Source organism: Falco cherrug, chromosome 9 (assembly GCF_023634085.1).
Source record: "Falco cherrug isolate bFalChe1 chromosome 9, bFalChe1.pri, whole genome shotgun sequence".
NCBI lineage: Eukaryota > Metazoa > Chordata > Aves > Falconiformes > Falconidae > Falco > Falco cherrug.
Genome location: NC_073705.1, coordinates 19,670,366 through 19,694,361, shown reverse-complemented (window position 1 = coordinate 19,694,361; position 23,996 = coordinate 19,670,366). Strand labels below are relative to the sequence as shown.

Here is a 23,996-nt window from a genome sequence, read left to right as displayed (position 1 = left end):
TCCTGAGAACCCTACTGGTCCTGGATAACTCAGAAGAGGGCAGGAAAAGGCCCAGAGAAGTATTACAACTTTTGTTCACACAAATCAAAATTAAACCAGGTTTCTCTGGAAGAAGCTATCCCAGGTGTTCTCACATTCTCTTCTGGCTGGTACAGCAACAGGTGTGCGTACTGACCAGGAGCTGTTCAGCAGCTGTTCTGCATTAATGTACATTGCAGGAAGTTACTTAAAAAGTCACAACACTCTAGCAGCTAACTCCTTAAGTTGTTTATTTATCATTGAAGAAACACACAGCAGCAAGTTCTGTGTTGGCTTCAGTATGACCAGATAGTTAATTGTTGTTACTGCACCCCAGGTTTGAAGTCAACACAGCTGTTACTACAGATCACTTTTTTGGTAAGGGAAAGAATTGACCCTGAAGACAAATAATTGGGGGGAAAATTCAACAATTTCTCCAAACCCACACATTTTAAATATGACAATATTTATAAATCCTTGAAAGGCATGAATCATCCAGTAATGGAAAAAGCAGTTGTGATATTGGCAACAGAAAATACATAGCCATATGCTTACCAAAACACTTAAAATTGTAAAAGCCTGAAGTTTTGTGGTTGTACACTGCAGCAGTATACATGATTGGAACAATGATGCAAAATGGCCTCATAAGCGTTGCGTATTCAAGTAAATCTACAGGAAAGTATCCCAGTGTAGCTAATGCTCATAATGTTCGTTGTATTTAATTCAATTTTAAACAACTTACTGAATTTAGACAGCGATAAAATATGTCTCTCAGAAACCGCCTGCCCTCAAAGATACCTATGTAAAAGAGGGCTTTTATACTTTTTTCTGTTTTTTTTTTGGCTAATTATGGAAATGCATTTAGCTCTGCTTTTTCAGTAATTCCACTGTGTGAACAGAGGTGTTCTCAAATGCACGTTCTGTGATGATAATACCCCATTCCAAATTAAGAAAGACTAAAAATAAAAAGGTCAGCCTGTTTTGGTGTGAGATAGAGGCATTACTCAAGACAGCTGTTGGGCTTGCTTCTTTTTATTTTAGCAACAAACGACCCATGAAATAAGCATAATTTGAAATTTCAAAAACTGGCATTCAATTTCCAACCTTCTGCTGTGAGTGTTGTGCATGGTCAATCTATATGAGTACGTAATTCAAGCTCATGCTTTCATGTTACCTCAAAACATTTGTTAAAGAATTCCAATTCAGAATGTTTGTAAGCACAAATATAATCTGTGGATTCAATCAAATCAAAGCTAAAACATTGGTTAAACTCTGTGAGCTTCACTTAACGTCGTACAGTGGTCCACCCTTCTTCATCTGTCTCGTTTTTAGTACGGCGAAGGGGTTCACGCTCCTTTTCTGTTTTCCAGGAACCTTTCTCCTTCTCCCCATCTCTTTCTCGATCTTTTGATGCTGGTGGAGGGGCAGAAGCTGGTGGCGCAGCAGGAGCAGGAGCTGATCGCCGAACTGCTTCACGTTCTTCTCCACGTTCTTCTCTCCTATCATCAGCACGCCGCCATGAGCTTGCTGCAAATACAGAAAGACAATAAAACAACCTCTGTCATGCTCCACCAGCAGCCTGCAAGGGTTTAAACAAATATGCCTGGCACCAACAGCCTGATTTATGGATTCTCAATCTTGCCAAGAGGTAATATGATAATGATAGCCAAATGCACAGTTTAATTTTATAGTGAAGTAATGGACGGAAACTACTCAAGCATCTTTTCAGATTCAGGATTGCCGTGAGCAACCCAAGTGTCATCTTTAAAACACAGTAACTGCAATAAGAATGTTCCACTGATGTACATAGTTTTATAATGTAAAAATATATTCTTATATTATTATCAGAATTAAAAGCACAAAAGCATCTCCTTAGAAACGACTGAACCCTGAAAACAGAAAAATCCTAAATTGAAAACACCTGTGGAAAAAATTTAGGAGTTCACTGTCTCATAAGACAGCAAATTACTCTTCAGCCTACTGAAATCAGAGGTATAAACAGCACCAGATTACATGACTCCACTAGTAACAGAATCCATTATCCTTTACTATATGAAAAATTGTTCATTTCCACCAACAGGACGTTAATAATTCTACCCCAGCTATGCATGAACAAAGCTGTACCAAATACTAAACGAGACAAATACCAAAACTCCTTGATATATTAAAAAAGAAAAAATCATCTCCACACTGAGAACCCTCAGCCTTTCCACCAGCTGAAATCCTGTACGACATGTTCTGTTCCAGCCTGCTCTCCCAGAGCAGCTGCCCAGCAGCACCCATGTGTGTTCAGGGAGCACCCACACCTGGGGCAGAGACCAAACGAGACTCTGAACGTGAGGATGCCAGAATGGGAAGACATAGTATCTCACCCTAAATGTATTTGCTGCTACTGTATTTTTAGAACACAGCAAAGGATTAATAAATGCACATAATTAAAACAGGTTAATGTATGTAATTATAATATGTTATTCATCAAAATCAATATTATTAATAGTGTGAAACCCATAAGGACTTGTTTGGAACTATTTCCCTCACATTTTAATGGTTTTAAGAAATGAGCCAGAAATTACTTTCTGGGACATCTACCTTGATAATTTAAGTACAAGAATTTCAGTCCCCCTGAACATAATCCTACTATGAAAACTGCATACTTATAATGTTATACTTCTAGTGCAGATGTGAAATGCTACTATGATATAAAGAGTACGACTAAAAACAGTTAAGATTCAAGGAAGGATTCTCAATTATACTAAAGCTCCTTTCTGTTACTTTGCTTACGCAAAGGGAGTTTAAGTGGCTGAAAATACAACTTATTCCCATTTTACCGCATCCTAGCACTGTCAAGAGTAACAGGAAGGCCCTATAATGAATGTAAGCCTTCATGAACACTGAAATAAACGTACGTTCTTCACGGTCAGATCTGAGTGGTGGTCCTCTTCTGAGGGGTGGATCTCTGTCATCACTACGTCGATCTCTCATGTCACGACCACCTCTGTCCCATTCCTCACGGCGACTTGAATCTCTCCAGCTAGAAGTTTCCTCAGCTGGCCCTCTTCTCCAACCAGCGTCATCCCTTTTGCCATTCAGAACATCAAATAAGACTAAACGTTAAGGCCTTACCTTTGCTATGGGAATAAGCAATAATACATCACCACACAGACAGAGACTCATTGGGCCTGAAAATATTTAACATACTGACATACTTGAAAAACCTGTTCTGTTTTTCTGGAGCCTAACATGAAATTCCCTTGATAACAGGTAAAAAAAAATAATTAAAGCAGTAAAGCATTTTGGGATTCCTTCTGTAAACAGTTAACACTGTCTTAAAATAACAAACTAAAAAGGCTCCAAAAATGACACTATACATTTACTGCCTTAAAGTGCTTAAATCCGTACAAACCAACCACTGTTCCTTTCACCTGGCAAAGTTACCTGATTTCTTTATCAGCAGGCCATTTATTTTTTTTAACAGAAACATTCTAGAAGCATTTAAACAGAGAAGTCAAACCTGGGACGCCTGAAACGATCATCTCTATCAAAATCTCTATCTCTGTCAAATTCACGGTCCTTCTCATTTTCATCACGATCTTTGTCTCTATCCCATTCACGGTCTCCTGGAGGTCTGGAGTCTCGGGGAGGCCCCCAGCTGTCCTCACGAGCCTTTTCTCGCTCTCTCCATCCCCCTATAAGTAACAAACACAGTCAAACGAATTTGTGACTGACCTCTGATCTCTCCACAGACAAAAGAATCCTTTACTTCCCTCACAGAAACTGGTTCTTCAAGTTTTGATCCCTAGGGATCCAACTCAAGAAGCTTGTAAAAAGTGAGCACACTGAGTAGGAGCCATAGACAAACACCGTAGAAACTGCTTAATATAAAGACAGCAACATATACCTCATCTATCAGGACTGCCTGTAATAGTTTAGTAGAGCTGATTACACCCTGCAGTTTTCAGTCAGAAACCACAAACTCCTCAAGGGTCTTGTGCAAAACAAGCACAGGAAGAAGTAAAGGGGGTAGCTCAGAGAGCAGATTCCTTTGTGAAAATCTACAAGTGAGGAGATTTTAGGCTAGCAATTTTTTTAAGTCCTTAGTGCTTTTTTAATGCAGTACTTTAAAAGCTGGTGGTGTCTGTGAATACATAATTCTGAATAAAAAGAACCAGGAAATCAAAATAGTATCTAACATTTAAATGTCATCAACAGTTCTGAAAAGAATCAGGAACAGTTGCGCTAGTCGCCACCAACAAGACTTAAGACTAGACATACACTATACAAGGCTAGGATAATTCAGATTGAGGGACCTCAGAAGGTCATCTAGTCCAAATACCTGCTCAAAGCAGGATTTTCAAGGGCAGACACAAAAGCAAGAAAGGAATGGTAAAAACAGCAAGATCTTTGTACACATAAAAAAGGCTTAACAAAACCAGATCCACTTGAATGACATATCAAAGTCCTCCTTAGAAGGAGGTTAATTTCAGACACATAGAGAGGGCAGGGAAAGAGACCAAGGTCTGCAAATCTACTGAGAATGTTTCTCCCATCAGAGCATTCAACTTGCTTATTTCAGTTTTGCACATGGGCAAATTACCAGCATTACTATGTGACCTTTCGGTATCTTCTAGGCAAGCAACAGGCACAGCTGCTTTTGCTGCTTTTTTTTTTTTTTTTTTTTTTTTTTAAATACTCAATCAAATTAAAAGGTTTGATTATACTAAGTAAAGGAGTCTCCACATTAGTCAAATTAATTCTGTCCTTTTCAGAGCTGAACCTCCCATCTCTAGCACCAAGTACATCACATCCATTATCTACCAAGTTAACACACACGTTGGAGGGAAGATTATTGTATTAGTGTATTTTACCTGGTTTACCAAATGGTCTCCAAGGACCTGGCCTTGAATCATCACCGCTACGCCACGGACCCCTGTCATCATCTCGTCTGGAGAGCCTGTCATCATCTGCACTACGCCATGGTCCCCTGTCATCATCACGCCTTGACATCCTGTCGTCATCCATCCCACGCCTGGGACCTCTGTCATCATCCATCCCGCGCCTGGGACCCCTGTCATCATCTGCAGCACGCCAGCTGCCCCGGTCATCATCCAGACCACGCCTGGGTGGCCTGTCATCATCCAAAGCCCGCCTGGGCGGCCTGTCATCATCCATTCCACGCCTGGGTCCTCTGTCGTCATCTGCTGAGCGCCAGCTGCCTCTGTCATCGTCCAAAGCCCGCCTGGGTGGCCTGTCGTCATCCAAAGCCCGTCTGGGTGGCCTGTCGTCATCCATTCCACGCCTCGGACCCCTGTCGTCATCTGCAGCTCGCCAGCTCCCTCTATCATCATCCAAACCACGCCTGGGTGGCCTGTCCTCATCCAATCCACGTCTGGGCGGCCTGTCCTCGTCCCCTTCACGCCTAGGTGGCCGGTCCTCCTCCCCTTCACGCCTAGGTGGCCTATCCTCTGTTGATTCCACAGAAGGACGTTCCTTTTCTTCTGCAGCACTACGTCGTGGCAGATCGTCCCCTCGTCGCGGCAGATCATCCCCTCGTCGGAAAGATCTTTCGTCATCTCTTGCTTCTCCTCGACGCCAATCTCTATAAAACCATAGGGAACGAGCAAAAAAGTAGAAGCTGACATGCAGGAAAGCTTTCACATATTAGATCAACAGTATCAAGCCCCTTAAGGCTATTTCTGACTATATCCACTTGATGTGTGGTCACAAATACGTTTACAGAGCTTGCAGTTTTCAAATGCTCTTTCTAATTGCCCTAATTAGTATAGGAAAGTGCTAGGTCACTGTCCCTACAGCTTCAGTAAAGACTGAACATTTTACTATCTCCTTCAAAACTACAGTTCCAAGGGCATAATTACAGTCCCTTGCTGGTTATCTGCTGCAACACAGCAGAGAAGAGGTTTGGCTTCTCCACCAAGCCTAATTTGACAAACTCAAGCTGTCTCAAAAGAACCAGTATTAAAAAAAAACCAACTTCAAGTAAGTATCCCCACATTCTTCATGCACATGCCAACCCTACAGTCCAATCCCTATTTTCATAAGTTTTGCCGCACTTCCAGCCCGATAGATTGGCAATACTTTCACCAACAAGCATCCACAACTAGATACAGCAGGACAACATGGTGAACTCATGACTCAATCCACTGCTACTGCCTGACAGTGAGCAGGGTGCGCCAGACTCTGGCAGGCTGTCAGTGCTTGCACGGATTTTCCATATTAGGATGTATGTGGGAAGTAAAGAACTGCTGAAAATTTTCCCTGGACTATTGAGTCATCAGGTCATCTTTGAAATATGTTTGGATTTCTAACAAAATCTAAAAGATCAGACACTGCTGAACAATGGTTAGAGCCTTCCACTCCTGTAACTTCTCTGGACACACCGTTTAGTTTAATGTCTACAGGATTTACACGTACATTTAGACCACAAACCTTGGCTTTGTCACTGGATTAATTTCTTTATTTCAGCAAATTAACCTTCCTCAGCTAGCTTCTCAGGAATACAAAGAAACAAGGAATGTACATCACAGAGATGTACGGGTACCTGCTTCTTGGCAAGAGAAGAGAAGCCACACCGGGGTTCAATCTCATGGATTCAAATATCAAGAGCAAAACAAAACAAGCCACCCCCACAGGTTTAGAAATCCACTACGCTACTAAAATGTAAACAAAAGAACAGCAGTGACTTGCTACAAAACAACAGATGTAGGACTCCAAGAGGTGAGAACAAAGAGGCAACAGTTTGTGACAACTCTGCATCTCAAGAATTTTGAGGAACTGTGAGCAGCATATTTCCTAGTTTTAGAAGAATAAGGGCAAACGTAATTACCACTGACCTGTGAGATAAAAACAAGACATGGAGATTGTTAAATTCCATTAGACTTAAATTGGATAATCTTCTCCTTTGAAAAATCTGATTATTTTGATGTAAAAGACATGTAGAGAAATGGCTATAAAGTTCAGCAAATGAACAAGTATTTAATTCATTTATACCTAGTTACTGTTTCAGGGGTTTAGGCTTTTAAAATCTCTTTTTAATCTATTACCACTCTACTTGTAGGTAAAATTATGCCTATCTTGTTACATTTGTTTCTTGTTTGACAACTTTAGTATTCATATTTCAGCTTTTTTTCCTTCTTTTCCTCTTAGAAATCCTAACTCCCAGTTTTAGAAGTTTATTGAAATTGAGAGTCAAACAGCATCTGATAAATTAATAAAACCAGTGATGCGTGAGTATTAAAAATATATTGAATGGCAGTCACTGGTAGTAATGCAATCCAGTTTCTATTATACAACTCATTTTTCAATAACCTCTAAAAACCCTACACACAGATCTACAAGAGCTGAAAGCATGCCGACAGCTTTACCAAATAAAGAAGAAATTTGCTGGCAAAGTTCACGCTACAGTGCCTACCACTGTCACAGGTTTATAACTTTTTTTTGTTCATCTTGACTCAGGTACAAACAGCACAGACATAAAACAGAGGTCAACTCCCCTCATCTATACAATTTGGCTTTTTAGTGTTTCTTGACCATAAACACACAAGCATTTGTTGATCCTTTGAGATAGCAATCTGTGCCAGTGATGACTCAAATGAACTGTGCAAGTACGACAGCCTGCAGCACTGCCCTGCCACTTTTAGTGAATACCACATCTATATTAGCTGCCATTTCATTGTTTCAATGAGCAAATGCCCAGATCCTGACAGCATTTTAAGGGATTTCTGTGATCTGGAGAAAGAACAAGCATAAAGGTACCAGCATAAAACAACTACTTCTACTAAATCAACTGGCTTTTAATTTAACTCCTATTAGCACTTCTATGTTAACCTCTTTTTCCTACAATCACAATATTTGTAATATTTTTTTGTATCAGGATTGGCTTTCTTCTCTTCCTTACAAAATTTCATTGCATCATTAGTTCTATTTTCTTTTGTTTCTTATGATAACTACCTTTCCTGCCTAAGAGACAGACAGCCCTTGCTGGACGCTTCTGCCTTTCTGTAACCTGTTCTTTCTTGTAACTGGAACCAGGGTACGGAAAAGACTGAGAACACTGCAACATGCTGATCACCTGGAATCCAGCACTCTGGGGAATGCTGCATAGTACAATTGGTTGCTCCGTGACTGTAAGGATCTGAGTACCAATATGGCATGTACACCAGGACTGTGCCATTTCCATGAGAAATTGTCTGTGAGGCAAATGTTATAGCTTCTCTCCTTGTACTGGCGTCTATAAGGACTTTTTAATACACATATCCAACAGCTGTACTTTCAGCTAGATACATGCTGCAAATTAAATCCGATGCTCTGTCCTCTATGTTACTGCCTTCACCACTCAATTCAGAAATACATTTTGGAATTACTTTACTCACAGTCAGGTTTGCACTTCTGTCTTTGTATCCAACACCTTTTCCCTTTAGGGTTAAAATCTACTAAAAGTAGGCTTGTGGCTACTAAAGAAAGCAGAATTACACCTTCCTTCTGCAATTATGTCTGAGCATCATCACTTTTACTTTGTTACCGTTAAAGTTCAGAAAAAAGAAAATAATTGAGAAGCATTGCTTTACTTAAAATCCATAGATACTAATTTTGACTGCTGTCAGTATTTCCTTTTAGTACTCCTCAGTATAGTCCTTTTAGCAAAAAAGAGAAGGAAAATTTTACCAGATATGCTATGTAATAATCCAAAATATGCCCAATTGCAACTCCTTAACAGTCACACTGCTCAACTTCCACAAAAGTTGAATGAGAAGTAACAAAGACAACACTTGGTCAAAAAACCTCTAAGCTATAATGACTCTAAAATGAATGTGGGGAAATGATACAAGTGTATCATTAGGGGTGGGGAGGCGCAGAAATCGCATTGAAGCATATAAATAGGTGCATTAAACAGTTCTGCAATACGTTAATAGTTCAAGGCTCCACCCAGGAGTTTCATCCAATCTTTGATTTTGCAATTCACGAGAAAGTGGATCACTACCAAGATACCAAGAATGGTAATGTAGCTTTTAAGGGAAGACTGAAAAACTATTTTGTTTATTGAGAGATCATACTCTTCCAATGTGTTAGAAGAAACTACTAGAGAGAGAAAAAGCAAATTAATTTGATTCCACTGGAGTCAGAGTAAGATGTAATGGATTTAAATCGCTGCACTGGAAATTAGGGTTAGACATTTATAAAAGTCTATCTACGTGGAAGGCTAATTAAGCAATAAAACCTACTGCCAATTGCAACATGCAGTGGTATTTCTGTCAGCACAGGGTTTTAAGAACAACTAGACATACACCATCAGAAATATTTTACCTATAGCTCATCCTGTTGTGGAGCAGAGGGATGGACAAATATTAAAGATCTTATTTTCTACAACTGTATAAACAGTCTTCATTATTAGTCAATACATCCAAAACCCCTAAAACATATAGATGTGAACAAGCGTGTTGGTTTTTTTTAGAAAAACCTGCCAAGTACTTCCAGAATATTCTTCCTTCAGAAATCTTTCCTCCTCTGTTCAATACAGTCTCTCAGAACTTTGTTATAGTTTATGGCACATATTTTCTGCTCTGTGACTCACTCCGGGACTTGAATAGTTTAAAACTCCTAATTTTGACTTTACTATTCTTAGATATTACTGTTAGTTTTCTAAATGGAAAATCTCATTGTCATCTTTCCCCATTCTGTATTTATACAACTGACACCAATGTTTGAGTGGGACAGAAATTCTTAATTTAAAAAAGAAACCAAGAAAGCAAGTTGTTTATCACATGCAGAAGGCCTCTGCTAGCTTTCACATATCTAAACTAAATAAAACAGGAATGTTATCCGAATGCAGTTCCAAGATAAAACTTCTCTCTCATTTTGAGATCCTTAGAAAGCAATTTTTAATAGAAGGTAACTTTCAGAGACGTAAAGGCATGAGATACCATTCCGTCAGTGCAGCTTTAGCAGTAGTAACAAAAAGGGAGCCTGCCTATTTTGAACCCAGTACAACCGCTGTTTAGTAACCCAGTGAGTACCTTTCCACTGGTGCTCGTCGCCATTCAGATTCTGTTTCACCACCTCTTCTCCAGGAGCTTTCAGACTCCCTATCACCCCAACGAGATTCCTGTATGTCAAAAGAAATTAGGAACATTCTCTGGATACTTTAAAATGAAGATTTTTAACATATAATTTAGTCCTTTCAAAGCGTACTGTATCATTAAAAGCTCATGTTACACTATAGAGAATACTGAACTATCAGGAGTTCTAATAACTTAAGCATGGCCTTAACTGACTATTGTTTCTGACACAATTTAAACCCCTTTAGAAACCAATACGGTTCCCTTTGGGCCACATACTTTACCAGTAGGGTAGATATATGCAGATACACTAGAAAGTTTATCAACAAGTATATGAATAATAGCTACAATGAGGCATTACTACCACCTGTTAACACAAAAAAAAGGTTCTAACAGTTTCACTTTTCGTGCTGCTTAACGACAGCAGAAATGAATTCTAAGAATTATTTGCTTTTGTGCTTTCTGATCAGATCAGAAAATTTAACTGAGTAAACTGAAAGCTCTTTGTAGCAGGAACCATTTAGTTCTGAGTACCTCAATGCACAGAACAGGTGAGGTATTTGTGACTCCCACAGGTTGCTTGGATGCCAGGCAGACTAATGATCGATTTTTTAATTTTTTTTTATAAAGGTAAAATATCTCTCTCCATTGCTGGGCAAAGACAAACCATTTAAACTATTTCTAACATAGTTGTTTATTCCTTTCCACCACAAGAAGCAAATTAGGTAAACCACATAAAATACCTGATTTCACATAATCACACAACCTCTTTATAAAAGGGTATTCATTCCGGTTTTAAACCATTCTTTGAGAAGTGTTTTTGTCAAAGTCTGCACTCAGTGTGGGGAAATACACAGGTTGTGCAAGATCTTGCATATCCACTACTCCACGATTGTTTACTTAAATGCTCTTGAACTGAACCCAACAAACAAGAGTGAGCAAAGAAAGAATCCCAAGACTGCAAATGGTATTTTTCAAGTGGCACAGATATCTCTCCCGGAACCTAAGTCAGTTCTTCCATACAATCAAGTGCCCATGGCTAGGAGTACCTCTTACGTGAAAAATACCGGTGATGCTTACTTACCTGATAGACTACTAAAACAATTTAGACAAGCTCTGATCGCTTATCTTCATAGTGTTACTCAATGAAGTATGCATTAAACAAATATAATGGCTATGGTGGATGAAATTTAAAACTAGTTCTCCTATAGATAAATTCTGAAAAAGTGAAAGCATAGAAGGTTTGTGGTATTCAGTTACATTCTTTTAAATCATTAAAACATTTATTTGCAGATAGCTTTTGTTTTGTTTCCAGTTGGATTGGGATAATAACTTCCTCCAATACTTACATTTGTAAACAGCAAGTTGCACACAACTCTTGGTTTTATGTTATTGTGTATTTCTTATAAAACTATGCTTTATGTTTAGTCTGGGATTTTCCTTCAATATCTACTCCAATTCCTGACTTTAGCACGAGTCACTACACTTGCTTCCAATGAAGTTTTCCTTCTTTTCTGTTAAAGAAAATTTTATTCAATATTCTTTTTTTAAACAGCTTGGAGATCTTAGTAGTTTCTTTATTTTACTTTATTACTCAATTACAGATTCCAGACTCTGATAGTGAGCAGAAACTAAGTGACAATGACTTAACTATTAAATTAGCCACCTATGCTACAACTCAAAAAAAAAAAAAATTAACCTACCATTTTGCAATGCTAGCCCCTTCTTCAAATCTACAGGAGAAGACGAAGAAGAAAAACCTGCAGGTATTACTTACCTTTCTTGAAAATGGGTCATCCAGACCTCTTCTTTCTTCTTCTCGGCGACGCTCTCTTTCTTCTATCTCCATTTCTCTTTGACGTTTTTTCTTCTCCAGTTCTTCCAGTTTTTTGACACGTTCCTGGTATTCACGCTGCTCCTGCTCACGTTTCTCACGCTCAATGCGCTCCTTTTCCTCACGCTCTGCAGAATTGGAAACATAAATAAAATGTATTACCAGTATAAATTCCTGTATATTGCTGTAACCACAGAAAGGTTACAAAATACAATCTCTCCTCTTTGACTCCTTATAAAAAAACCCCAAGCATTTCACAGGATACATTTAAGTAACCATAGAACCTGTTTTCTGGAACTATCCTAACTTGAAAGCAATAGGAAAAGGAACCTGATACATCTATTAATGTGGCATCTTGAACAACAGTTAGCAAGAAAGGAAAGAAAATGTTCCAATACCTGTACATTAGTTCAATGTACAGACCACAAATGTGCCAGCTAAAGTATGAGTAACTACCTCAGGCATGGTAAAGGATCCCTTCCTTAAGAAAGGTCAAACACAAAAAAAATAATCAACTAGCAGCGTCAGAAATTTGGTATTTAGGACTGCCCGGGTGTTTGGTTGGTTGGTTTTAAAATACTGCACGTTTATGAACTCTGATATATAGTAACTTCATCCACTAAGTAACAAGTAGAACAAAAATTTACCTTACAGGTTGCCTATCACCTCTCCTCTTCTAAAGCCTTGAAACAGACCACCAGACAAAGCAATTCACAAAGAAAGGTGTGTGAGTCACAATTCTAGAGTTCTTGATCCGACACCAATGCTCCCTTTCTTTTCCCTTTAAGATGCACACAAACAAGTGGCCAGAACTCAAACTGAATTACTAAAATCAAAGACTCAATTCTTCATTAACCTCCCTTTGTTTATCTCCTCCTTTATCCATGTCTGGGAGAAGGGGAGGGTGGGAAGTATTGATTTGCTTTTATTTTCCCTTCCTCCTATAAAGCTTTACCTTCATCTCTATGCTGCACAGGTAAGCATTCAGAAGGTGCCTTAGGTAAAACATACAGTATCTAACAGCAATGGCCACAGTCTTCACCACGGATTGAAAGCAAAAAGACTTCCACCAATATCATCAAACAGGGAAACCAGAAGTTAGCTGCCCACATCTGGAATGGGTCAAGGATGCAAACAATAAAAGAATCGGGTTCTCAATTATACCTTTAAGCAGCTGTTCTTCTCGTAATCTTTGTTCTTCTTCCTCCTTTTCTCTGTAGTAAGTAATGCGCCTCTCTTCTTTGCGTTGTTTCTTGCGTTCCTCCAAACGATTACGCCTCTCTTCTGCTAACCGTTCCTGGAACTGCTTGAGTTTATCCTGAAATACAAAGAATACACATGAAACCACCAAAACTAGTCTAAGAGCTAGACAGTTACACAAATTGCTAAATAAAGCTGCACAGAAAACAAACTAACTGCAACAAAGTAACTTTGCTCTGGTGAAAAAACCCCTACCTGTTTGTCATTTCAACCTTTTCTGCAATTGAACATGTATAAGGGAATATATTCCTACTTAGAAGACAAGACAATGACTAATGCACAATTTTAGTCCTTCGTCTGCTTTTTCAGGAAAGGAATTAACTGAGTAATAGTTTACCTGTACCTATAATACATTACCTAATATTACCTATATTGTTGCAAAGAATCATATGCAGTTAGTTAACTTAATTTAACATAATACTTCTTTCGCTTTTTTTTTTTTAAACCAGTTCTTACTGCAACATAACCAATAAAGCTATAAACAGCCTCAGCAAATGTAGAATTAAAAAAATGTAGTGCAAGACATAAAGGCCAGTTCCTTCCCTGTCCTGACGTTCTAATTTGTTATGAAATTTTGCAAACATAAAACATAACATGAAGTACCAAATACATGAACTGTCAAAATATTTTTCACATTTAAAAAAAAAAGATTTAAAAAAAATAGACAAGTATTTCTATTTCTCGGCTTCGATATTATTGTTAGTATGATTCCATCACCACAGTAAGGCCAAGTACATGTACAGATACAGCTGGCTGCTCATATGCTACCCAATGATCTCTTACTATTAGCCCAACTGAAATAACTAACTCACTTATCTTATTTTCCCTACAAGCTATCCCAGAAATTGTCAAAAATTGTAAGTGTTAATATTTAGTAACAGGTGCAATATTTTTTTTATTTTTTAAGTCAAAGCAGAAAATAAACTATCCCATAATTCTGTGCCATTCTAGGTACTAATTTGTTTCTAGTTTACATGAAATATCACTGGGTCACACGTTTAGTTCCTCACTTTAATGGGAATATTTTACTATAACACCGCATCTTGTGTACCTCATAAACTGTTCGTCGTGATGCTTTGAGCCTGGCTTCAAATAAATCTCTATCCTCCAACATCCTTGAGAGTCTGTTCTTATGCTCAAGGGCTTTCTCACGCTCCAACTGCAAAGTGGTGATCTAAAAATAGGAAATAAATAAAGTATTACAAAGTAAACTCTTACTATATCTTTGCATTCAACCTCACCCATTAGAAAGCGAAATTATCTTTTCCTCTTTCAGATCCAAGACAGACAATACTGCTGTCCACTAACACAATGAAACTGTAAAGATGACACTTCATTCTTCATATCAACTTTTTTCCTTATTCACTTGGATTGAGCTGGGGAAAAAGAAAGTGCAAAACCCCACTATTTTTCATTAATCACTAATGGATTTTATCATCTCAACAAAAAAATCTTACCCTTTCTTCCTCCTGTTGCTCCCACAGCTCCATATCATGCACTCGTTGTTCCTCATATGCAGTCTTTATTAAAGGAATTTCTTCTAAGCGCTTTGCTCTTTCAAAATAGTCAATCTAAATAAAGATAACATACCTTTAGCATGTCATAATGTGAAGACCAAATCTGGAAGACTCGGTATTCAGCATGCGCCAGAGAAAACCCTGGTATCTGAAGACTTCTGCAAATATATCTGATATATTACTGTTGCATAAGAACAATCACACTGGACCACATCAGAGGTCCACCTAACCAAGAACCTGCCTCTACCACGGACAACTAAGTGCACTCCTAGGCAAGGATGCAGAACAGCGGCAGGCACATATACAATACTCTCTCAGCACCATAAATTTTCAGCGTCTGGCATTTCCTGTGCTGGAAGCTTCTTTTCTATTTAGTAGGCATTGGTGGATTTCTCCTCTTGTCCTTTTGAACTCAAAGAAGCTTTTCATATACAACAACGTACTTTGGAAAGAGCTCCTGTGCATCTATGGCTCACAGCATGATGACCCACTTTCCACCTACAAATAGTTCTGAATATGGCTCCTACTGGCTTCCTTTGATGCTTCCTAGTTCACTACCCCTTGCAGTCAGTGTGTGAACAACTGCTCTCCATCATCAGTTGTTGTAACAGGTATACTCTTACAGACTGCTTCCACATCGTCTCTCCAGAAGTCTTTCAGACATAGGGCTACTATTTTACGTAAGTATTTCTCACACCAAAGCCAATCCACATCATTGCTGGCCTTCTCTCAAACTTCCAGTTCAGCTGCGTACTTTTTGAGATAAGAGACCAGAACCGCAGACAGTGCTCAAGATGCAGAAGAACCAAGTTCTCATTGCTGACTAAGAACGTTAAGTTTGGAGCCCATCATTTAATATGTAAAGCTGAAGACTGGGGGATTTTTTTTCCACTTTGCCTACGAAAACGGAACAGCATTCAAAGACTCTTCTTCTTATCCCACTGCTGCTAAGTCGCCTGGTGAAAAACTCTGTAAACAGCTTTTTGGAAAACCCAACTAAGTTACATCAATCAGACCACCCTTACGTGTTTGTTTTGATAGCTTCAGAGAACTCCAGGAGGAAGCCCTGGCTTACAATTCTTTTATAGAAGCTGTGCTGAGCCTTCCAGGTAGATCATATTTACCCAGGTGACTACTAATTCTACTGTTTAATGTATTTTCTGCTACTTTGCCCAGTATGAGCATCAGGTTTACAGGCCTGCAGCACAAAAGATCCTCATTGTAACCTTTTTAATTAACTTGCCACTTCCTAGTGACAAGCCAGTTTTAAGTGACATGAATTACCAACTGTATCATGTAACTTCTGTTTCATTCTTGAACACATTTGGAAGTCCTCGGTGAGTTTCACTTTGCACGGGTTACATATTTCTACTTACTACAACAATGTGTGCCTCGCACTTTTATAGCCACTCAGGTTTCAGGCAGATCCTCTTCTGCCATCTAGAAGGGCTCTAGCACTGGAATTTCCTCTGTTTCAGTGAGGACTACTACAATCAATCAGTTTTACTTCTCTGTAATGACCTCACCTTTTCTGAACATTTTCCAGTTACAAGTCTTCCCAACTAAGACTCAGTTCACATACAGCTTTAAGGGTCCTTTTTCAAATCAACTCCATTAATTAGAAAAATTTGTGCACCGATATTAGAAACTCAATGGGTTTATAACACATTTACCTTTTTTCATTTCAAACAGTAACATTTTCAACACCAGTATTTTTTTTATATGTATATATATATATATATGTATGTATCAATACAGTTCACAATCACTACCTAAAGCATTGTACAGACATGGGTTTGTACCCTTCCTATTTCGTACCTTCTTCTCCTGATTCTTCAGACGTTCCTGAAGTTCCTTCTTTTCTTTTTCCAGCTGTTCAACTTGTTTAGCCATAATGAAGTCAGGATCCAGTTCTTCAAGATCCTACAACCAAGCAGAGTTATCAACACAAAATAAAGCAAACATTTTTTCTGTTACAAATATGGTTTGTTTATTTATTTATTTAATCTTCTCTGCAGTTTTCCCCTTATCTTTTTTAAAACTAATTTGCTTCAGAAACATTCTCAGTTCATTTTCCTCTCTTCTAGGTAGCTTGCATTATTTTTTTTAATAGAACTCTTTAAAGCATTTGTATCTTGATCTTTAACTGAGACACAGTCCAGGTACTACAACATTGGACAAGCAAGTCTGTTTGGTATTTCAAATACTGTTTAAGCAACAAGGGGAAAACCACCCAAACCAAACCAAAAAAAAAAACCCCACCAAACCCAAAAAACCCAAAAAACCAGCTGGACTTAATTCCTCTAGGTAAATACAGTCCTATCCCAACTCAGAATTAAGGTTTACTTACACCGCTGAATAAATTAAATATATAAGTGTCAAACTATCTCATTTTTAAGAGACTGTTTATAAGACCAGTTACAGTATAAAACTAGTAAAAACCACAAAATTCCGAAAGCCTAGCAATGTAACACCAAGAGTATAGAAAAATAACTCAAAATGTCAATAATAACTTGCCTACCTCAATATCGATATCTTTAAATGCTTTGGCTCCCAGTTCAGTCTTCTTAATCTGCTCCAAGCGCTCACGAACAGTTTTCTTTTTGATTTGTTCATGCTCTTGCAGGATACGTTCTTTCTCTCTTTCCTTTGCCTCCTGGCGTAATCTTTCTTCTTCAGCTTTCCGGACTTTTTGTAATTCTGCTTCACGTTGTTCTAGTTCTTCTTTTTCACGCTGTATGTTTAAACTTTCAAGGCGCTCTTTTCTTTCCTCTATAGTTTGACGACGTGCAAGAATACGCTGATGCTCCTTCCTTGAATTTTTTAAGAAGGCAGTGACTGCCAGCTGATGCTGTTCTTCCTTCTCTTGCTGAATTTAAATTAAGAATAAGACAATGATGTATACAGCATCACTTTAAAAAGGCAGAAGGCATAGCAAATGCTTCTCAATGAAAATTCAAAGTTAGTTTTATTCTCCACACTTGCCAACTGCATGGAAATACAACTGTAATGAGTGGCAAAACTCATCACTCATCCAAGTGGCACACAAAGCAGTATCAACTGACTAGAACCACATATTCATGGAGAAAGTTGTCTGTAAAAGACACTACTCTGCAACGCATCTTAAGTATGATAGTTTCACACTTTTCTGTCCAAAAATATTGCACACCCATATGTAACTGATATTTAACACACTAACTGAAAGAGGGGGGTGTCAGTCTTGTTTGTCTCTGCATGTGTTAGCAAGTATAGCACCACATGTACTGTATTTCACCAAAGCTCCCTTGTTTTTAAAGTTTTGCTTTTTCCAAACACACTAAAGTAAGAGAAAAATATCCTAATTAACACAAAGCACTATCTGTGAGATGATAAAAAACTGAATCAACAATTTCAGTATAAACATTGTATATAAAACCTTTTAAAATAAATTATAAAAAGCACTAGACTTCCAGACACTAGTATACCAACTATTTTTGAGGCAGTCTTCTCACACCCTCCCCACTCGCCTCCAAAGTACCTATACAGTTCTTCGTAAAGATCCATGCTGTACACATGAAGACATGTAATTGTGCCAGCTCAGGAAACTGCCCACTTTAATCAGTCCAACAAGCAGCAAAGCACTGCAGGCCCATCAGCTCACTACATTCCCTCAAGTCATGCTGCTCTTGAAATATGAGATAGCTCAGAGGTATTTTTAGTAATCTGTCACTTCTAGGGCATTCAACACGTGCACAAGCATCCATACTTTGTTGCAAATCTGAAAGCATTTAAAGATAAATGGAGGGGCTAGAAACCCAAAAATTGAAAGCTATAGATCAATTATCAATTAATTTATAGATCAATCATGTTTTGTGAATTACAAACAAATTTGACAGAAATTCAAAGCTTTAAACCTCCTGGAAAAAATGAAAGTTTTGATCTGAATAGCAAAGGAAAAAAGGGTATCACCTTGTTCTGTAGCTTCTCTAACTACACCGACTGATATTAACCTTGACACTGTACTCCAATTTTAGAAGCATAATTATGTCTTATTCAGCTAACTGTACAAACATGTCAAGTGTAAGACTATTTGTCATTTTTTATCTATGAATGTACAGAAAAAACGTTTTTTCTTTCAAATATATAATCCATCTAGTACCAATCACTAGTAAAATCTTCAGGGGGAAAACCTACATGGAAAGATCTTTATCTTAAACACTATACAACAGCTAATATATGTTCAAGCTAACATAAGTAAGCTAGCATTAAGTGTCACGATGCAGTTCTGCTTTGTACGTTTATATCTTAAGATTATTACTTAGTATTTCAACCCATATAAAAAAAATCTAACATGGACATCTTGCCATCAGCCTGTTTTCCATAGGGAAATTTGATAAGTTTGCCATGAAATCTTTCATAAACATAAAGCAAAAGAAAAAATTACCACTGCTCTTAAGAGAAGTGAAGGTTTAACTTGCCACAACCAAAGCATGCTGGAAATCCGAGACTGATTTACACCTTGCTCATACAGGGCTCTGGAGAACCTGAAATGTAAGCTCATTGGTGAGTCCGACCTTGAAGCCAACAGTCCCAGTGAGAAGGACAGGTCAGGTTCTGAGTTGCGGGATCTTTTGTTCACGTTTTTAGGTTCCACTATGGAGTTACATTCCAGGTTCTTCACAACAGCAGTTTCTCCAGGAAGAATAAAGACACCAGGCTCTTGGATTTTCAAAAATGCATGCAAAATTTTAAACAAATACTAGCTCTGTAGGCCCATCTATCAGTAAGTTATTATTTGGTACATTCTAAACCTGACAGATGCAAGACCAGCAATTTAAACTCAGGCCTCTTGCGTACATTTTTACATTACTTTAGTTATGACCAAACACTAACTAGTTGGGTGCATTTAAGAAATGACAACTTCTTCACAAGTACAAATAGCCAACTACCACCAGATTGAAAAAAAGAATAAATTAAAAGGTACATCTAATCTGAGAAAACACATTCATTAAAATATAAGCTTTGGTATGAATTGTCAAGTTATTAGCTTATGTTTCTAACTTAATCCACAAGTGTATAAATGCAGCCCATCATTACTGTCAAATTAGATCAGAGAGCATTACCACAATGTTTTGAAAAACAGAGCAACACACTTTTGAAAATAAACAGATGTACAAAAGGACCAATCACTACCTACTTAAATCCTTGCAATGTCATGTTAAATTAATCATTAGATAGCTCACTGCCTTTCCTATGTCAAGGAAAGGTAATCCAAGTAACTCCTTCAAGTATGATCTCACAACCTCAAAACATCCTTGTCTTGCTAAATCAGAAAATTTAGATCTATTAGAACAAGTGAATATGTAACAGATGCAGAAGGATACTTTGCCATTAATAAACACATTAACACACACTACATTTGTATATATTAACACCTCAAGGATCAATTATCTGTTCTGAAGGGAAGGGGACAGAAGTAACAATATTACCACTGCACTGAGAATAGATTACTGGAAAGAGCAGTTATCAAACAAGAAAAATAATAACAAAAGGCTGTATAAGGGCAACAGATAAACATCACACAACACACATAGGTGCAATGTCAGAATTTGTCAACATTTTCAGACGACTTAAAATGACTTACCAGTAAGTGAGGAGGCTTAATGACTGCAAGAGCCTTAGCCAGAGCTGAGGACATAGCAGTCAACTGATTTCTGATTTGCTCAGAAGGCATGCTTTGTAGTTGAGGGCCTAGTGGAGCATCTTCTCTAGTACTGTAATTCAAATCTGAGCCAAAACTCAGTGTCCGGGTGGTATGATCAAGGCGAACCTTTGCAGAAAAAAAATCGGAAGAAAAGGGATCATATTATTTATTAGACAATTTCTCTGTTGCTCTGCCTATGACCAATATGAGTAAACAGAAGCTCTAAGCAGAAATTACTTTAAAAAACAGTTTTAGCTATACCAGATTATGAGAAGTGCCAAATTAGTAGAAGAAAAATAGCTCTGAATAGAAGTTTGATTTCCATGATTTCTAAGAAAACAAATGAACAAAAATCACGGGAAGAGGCTGAATTTTCAATGACTCTATGAAATGAGCACTCCAAGACAAATCATTCTTGCCTCTTCCTCCACATTAGCAATATGCAAAACAAGAATCCTGACTTTAATGCAGACAATTTCAACGCGTAAAATAAAAGCTAAAGTTGTGTGTTAATCTAAATGAACTAACTCAGCTTTATCTACAAGCCTAAATGAGTAATTACTAAGCAACCTCAACTAAAAACTACTTGTATCTCATCATCAGCCTAAACATTTCATTACAGGATGCCGTTCTTTCAATATTGACAATTTTACCAACATTGCAATCTTCAACAGCAGCTGAAATAGACAGCGGTACACATTTAAGACATTGGTGTTTTACTTCAGTCACTTGATTAGGTGAAAAACAACATTAGCAACTGCTAGTTCTTCAGTCTTGCACAATGAATTCGGCATAGTCAGAAATTCACATCCCTGTTTGTTAGGCTTGCTTCAGGATATGCTGGACTAAATGACTGGGGCTCACAGGGCAACTTTCAGCAAATCTGATTTCAGCTTTTACTTCTACTGGACTTACGTTAATGGTTGTTGACCTAAATCAAAAACAGACACCAGAATGCAAATAATTTGTCAGTACTTAACATAGTCACGTGTTTCTTTGACTCTGGTTTATCTCCATCTATCAGAATCAATTATCTCCCTTAGGTTCAATGTCAACCACTTAGTTTTCATCCAGTGTTATACACATGAATCCACACATAATTTCACAGAAGTCTTTTTACAGCACTTACTTGTAAGTCACAGTGTCTGGCTGCATCAACAATACTACGTTCCAGCTGGAACGCATCAACAAAAGGAACCAGGGTAGCCAGACGAGAAAATTCAATGCTTTGATAAATTTGGGCCACCTGTATGTGAACGGAAACATTAGGTGTTTTTACTTGTTAAAAAGAGATCCGAAAGAAAAGTTGTTGTATGGGTTATAAAGCTAAATCACTAAACTGTCGACAAATGAATGTATACATATTAATACAATAGCAAATACTCTTTCAGGATTTTATTTCTGTACTGTATTCAAACTTAATCTAAGATTAAATGCCATTCCTGAATGGCTTCTTTGTATGAAGGAGACTGGCAGCAGTAACTACATAGAGCTATACTGCTAATTAGCCTTCAACTATTTCTGTAGCACATCAGAAATAACACTGCTCCTCATTTGTAACGAAAGCAGGTCAATGAAATGTGCATTTTATAAAACACTAGACACAAAACCACCTGAAAACAAAATATACCACCTAGACCTTACTTTTAAAAAAGTTTAAGAAACAATTAATTACCTTAAACAAGACATCATAGATCCATGAAGAAAATCCAAACAAGAGATTACACCATTGCATGCAGCCACTATTAAGTATAGCTACTGCAGCTATACCTAAATGATGTACAAACCTGAAAACGCAGGTTATATACTGGAAAAAACTATTTCAAAATCATAATGGCCTTCTATTTGATGAAAAAAAACTTTACTTCAGCATGAAAATTTCCAACAATTTTCGCACAAAGCATTTTCTAACTTACATATACTTACGAACTAAGTTTTCTTTACTCATACCTGCTGCAGAAGGCGAAGAATGGTATTGTTCTGCAGGTGAGGAACATACAGCTGCAGTTCAGGTTCCTTTTCAGCTTGGTCTTTCACCCAGTTCAGAACCTATCAAAATTCTGAAAAGTTAATCTATCTGCATCAACCCTTAAACACTTCAACATTAAAGTATGAAACACTGTTCTTTAATACTTCCAGTTTACAGCTCATGAAACAACAGCCTTTCTGTCCAGACACTAAATCATTTTACTGAAGTGTATCTTTTGATCAGAACACTTGATCTTATGGGTATGACCTAAGACTTAGGCATATGTATGAAGGCGACTGACAGTACTGGCAACAGCTACCACACTGCTAATTTACCTTCAAGTTCTTTTTAGCACCTCAAATATCTTTGTTCCCACTATCAAAGAAAAAGAACATGATGTGCTTCACCAACTGCAGAATTTACACCAACCTAATCAAGAGCTCTCACATGATTTTACCTCCCAGTTCTCTACATTTGAAGAGTAAACATAGTCATGGGTATATTTTTCCACTTCCCACACAACCCACTTGCATGCATGTGCACGTGTGCTTGACTTCTTTCTCATTTCTACATCTTTAAAAAAAATTTAACTCAGTATTACCTCCACTAACAAGACCTTCTGATATGTTCCCAAAACTCTGCACCTTCATAGGGGCCCTCTGAACAGCATCCTAGAGATCTGAATTTTCATTCTATTTCAATAATCTGGTGTACTAGGTGTATCAGATGTTATGTACTTGTCACTGCAATGGCATTTGACCAAATACAGCCTACCACTGAAAATTCTGGCAATAGAAAAAGCTAGTTTGTATTTACCACAAATCAATATTCAAATAACAGGCTTATTAGTCAAGACCAATTACCATATACACAGAGCTACAAAACTTACCTTGCTGACACGGCTACATAACTTGAGTGGGTGAAAGTCTACTTCAAGCCAATTGTAAAGTTCTTTCACTTCTGGAACAACATACTGCACCACGTTGAATCTTACCTACAGTCAACAAAAAAATCCAAAGATCTCAAAATACATACAATATTAATAAATAGTTATGCTTTAAGAATGTTTATATTCAATAAGTTAAATGGGCACCACATATACGTTTTAATACAGGAGAGTTACTTATTTTTTATTACAGCATTCTTAATTGCAGTGACAATAACTCTACACTACACCACTAAACTGTACTTAAAAATGGAAAAGTAGACAAAAACCATATAAAGATAAATATTTAGAGTACCACCCTCAACTAGCCATTTCTAAGACTCAAGTCCTACCACAACGATGTAGGCCCACGTCCAAACTAAGACCACACATCTCAGTTCACGTGTAAACTTCAGAAGCTTTAAACTGTTGTTTTAAGGCACACTGGAGAGGTACCAGAAGAATTAGCAAAAATTGTAAAATGAACCATGGAAATGGCTGCATTAAATTCAAACACCCTCTGAAAATACCTAACTATGACTGAATGCCTAATTTGTTTATGAATATCTGGGAAGGTCTGAAGATAGATTAATCTAGGCTCCCTTCAATTTAAACACAAGGAAGTCTTCGTAATCAGTTAGGTACTCACAGCCTGCTACTTGATATCTGACCTGCCTTTATCTGATACACATTTAAAACAGAAAAACAAACACTTGGTTC

At 37.7% G+C, this 23,996-nt stretch overlaps 1 protein-coding gene and 1 non-coding gene across 2 annotated transcripts in view; both read right to left on the bottom strand.

Annotated features, from left to right (window-relative positions):
• Positions 1 to 252: 252 nt before the first annotated feature.
• The window catches only part of EIF3A (eukaryotic translation initiation factor 3 subunit A), a 35,598-nt gene continuing 11,854 nt past the window's right edge, over positions 253 to 23,996 (bottom strand). The window contains exons 8-22 of the mRNA XM_055721387.1: positions 23,241 to 23,345; positions 22,333 to 22,431; positions 21,512 to 21,628; positions 20,323 to 20,508; positions 17,221 to 17,568; positions 16,518 to 16,622; positions 14,640 to 14,753; positions 14,234 to 14,356; positions 13,087 to 13,240; positions 11,866 to 12,050; positions 10,047 to 10,135; positions 4,884 to 5,614; positions 3,530 to 3,704; positions 2,925 to 3,094; positions 253 to 1,545 (exon numbers count right to left, since the gene is read on the bottom strand). Of these exons, the coding sequence (XP_055577362.1) occupies positions 1,304 to 1,545; positions 2,925 to 3,094; positions 3,530 to 3,704; positions 4,884 to 5,614; positions 10,047 to 10,135; positions 11,866 to 12,050; positions 13,087 to 13,240; positions 14,234 to 14,356; positions 14,640 to 14,753; positions 16,518 to 16,622; positions 17,221 to 17,568; positions 20,323 to 20,508; positions 21,512 to 21,628; positions 22,333 to 22,431; positions 23,241 to 23,345 (2,943 nt within the window). The 3' untranslated portion in view covers positions 253 to 1,303. The remainder of the gene's footprint in view (positions 1,546 to 2,924; positions 3,095 to 3,529; positions 3,705 to 4,883; positions 5,615 to 10,046; positions 10,136 to 11,865; positions 12,051 to 13,086; positions 13,241 to 14,233; positions 14,357 to 14,639; positions 14,754 to 16,517; positions 16,623 to 17,220; positions 17,569 to 20,322; positions 20,509 to 21,511; positions 21,629 to 22,332; positions 22,432 to 23,240; positions 23,346 to 23,996) is intronic.
• LOC114017181 (small nucleolar RNA SNORA19) lies at positions 21,836 to 21,968 on the bottom strand. The gene has a single exon (XR_003562082.1). It is a non-coding gene; the product is annotated as a small nucleolar RNA SNORA19 (small nucleolar RNA).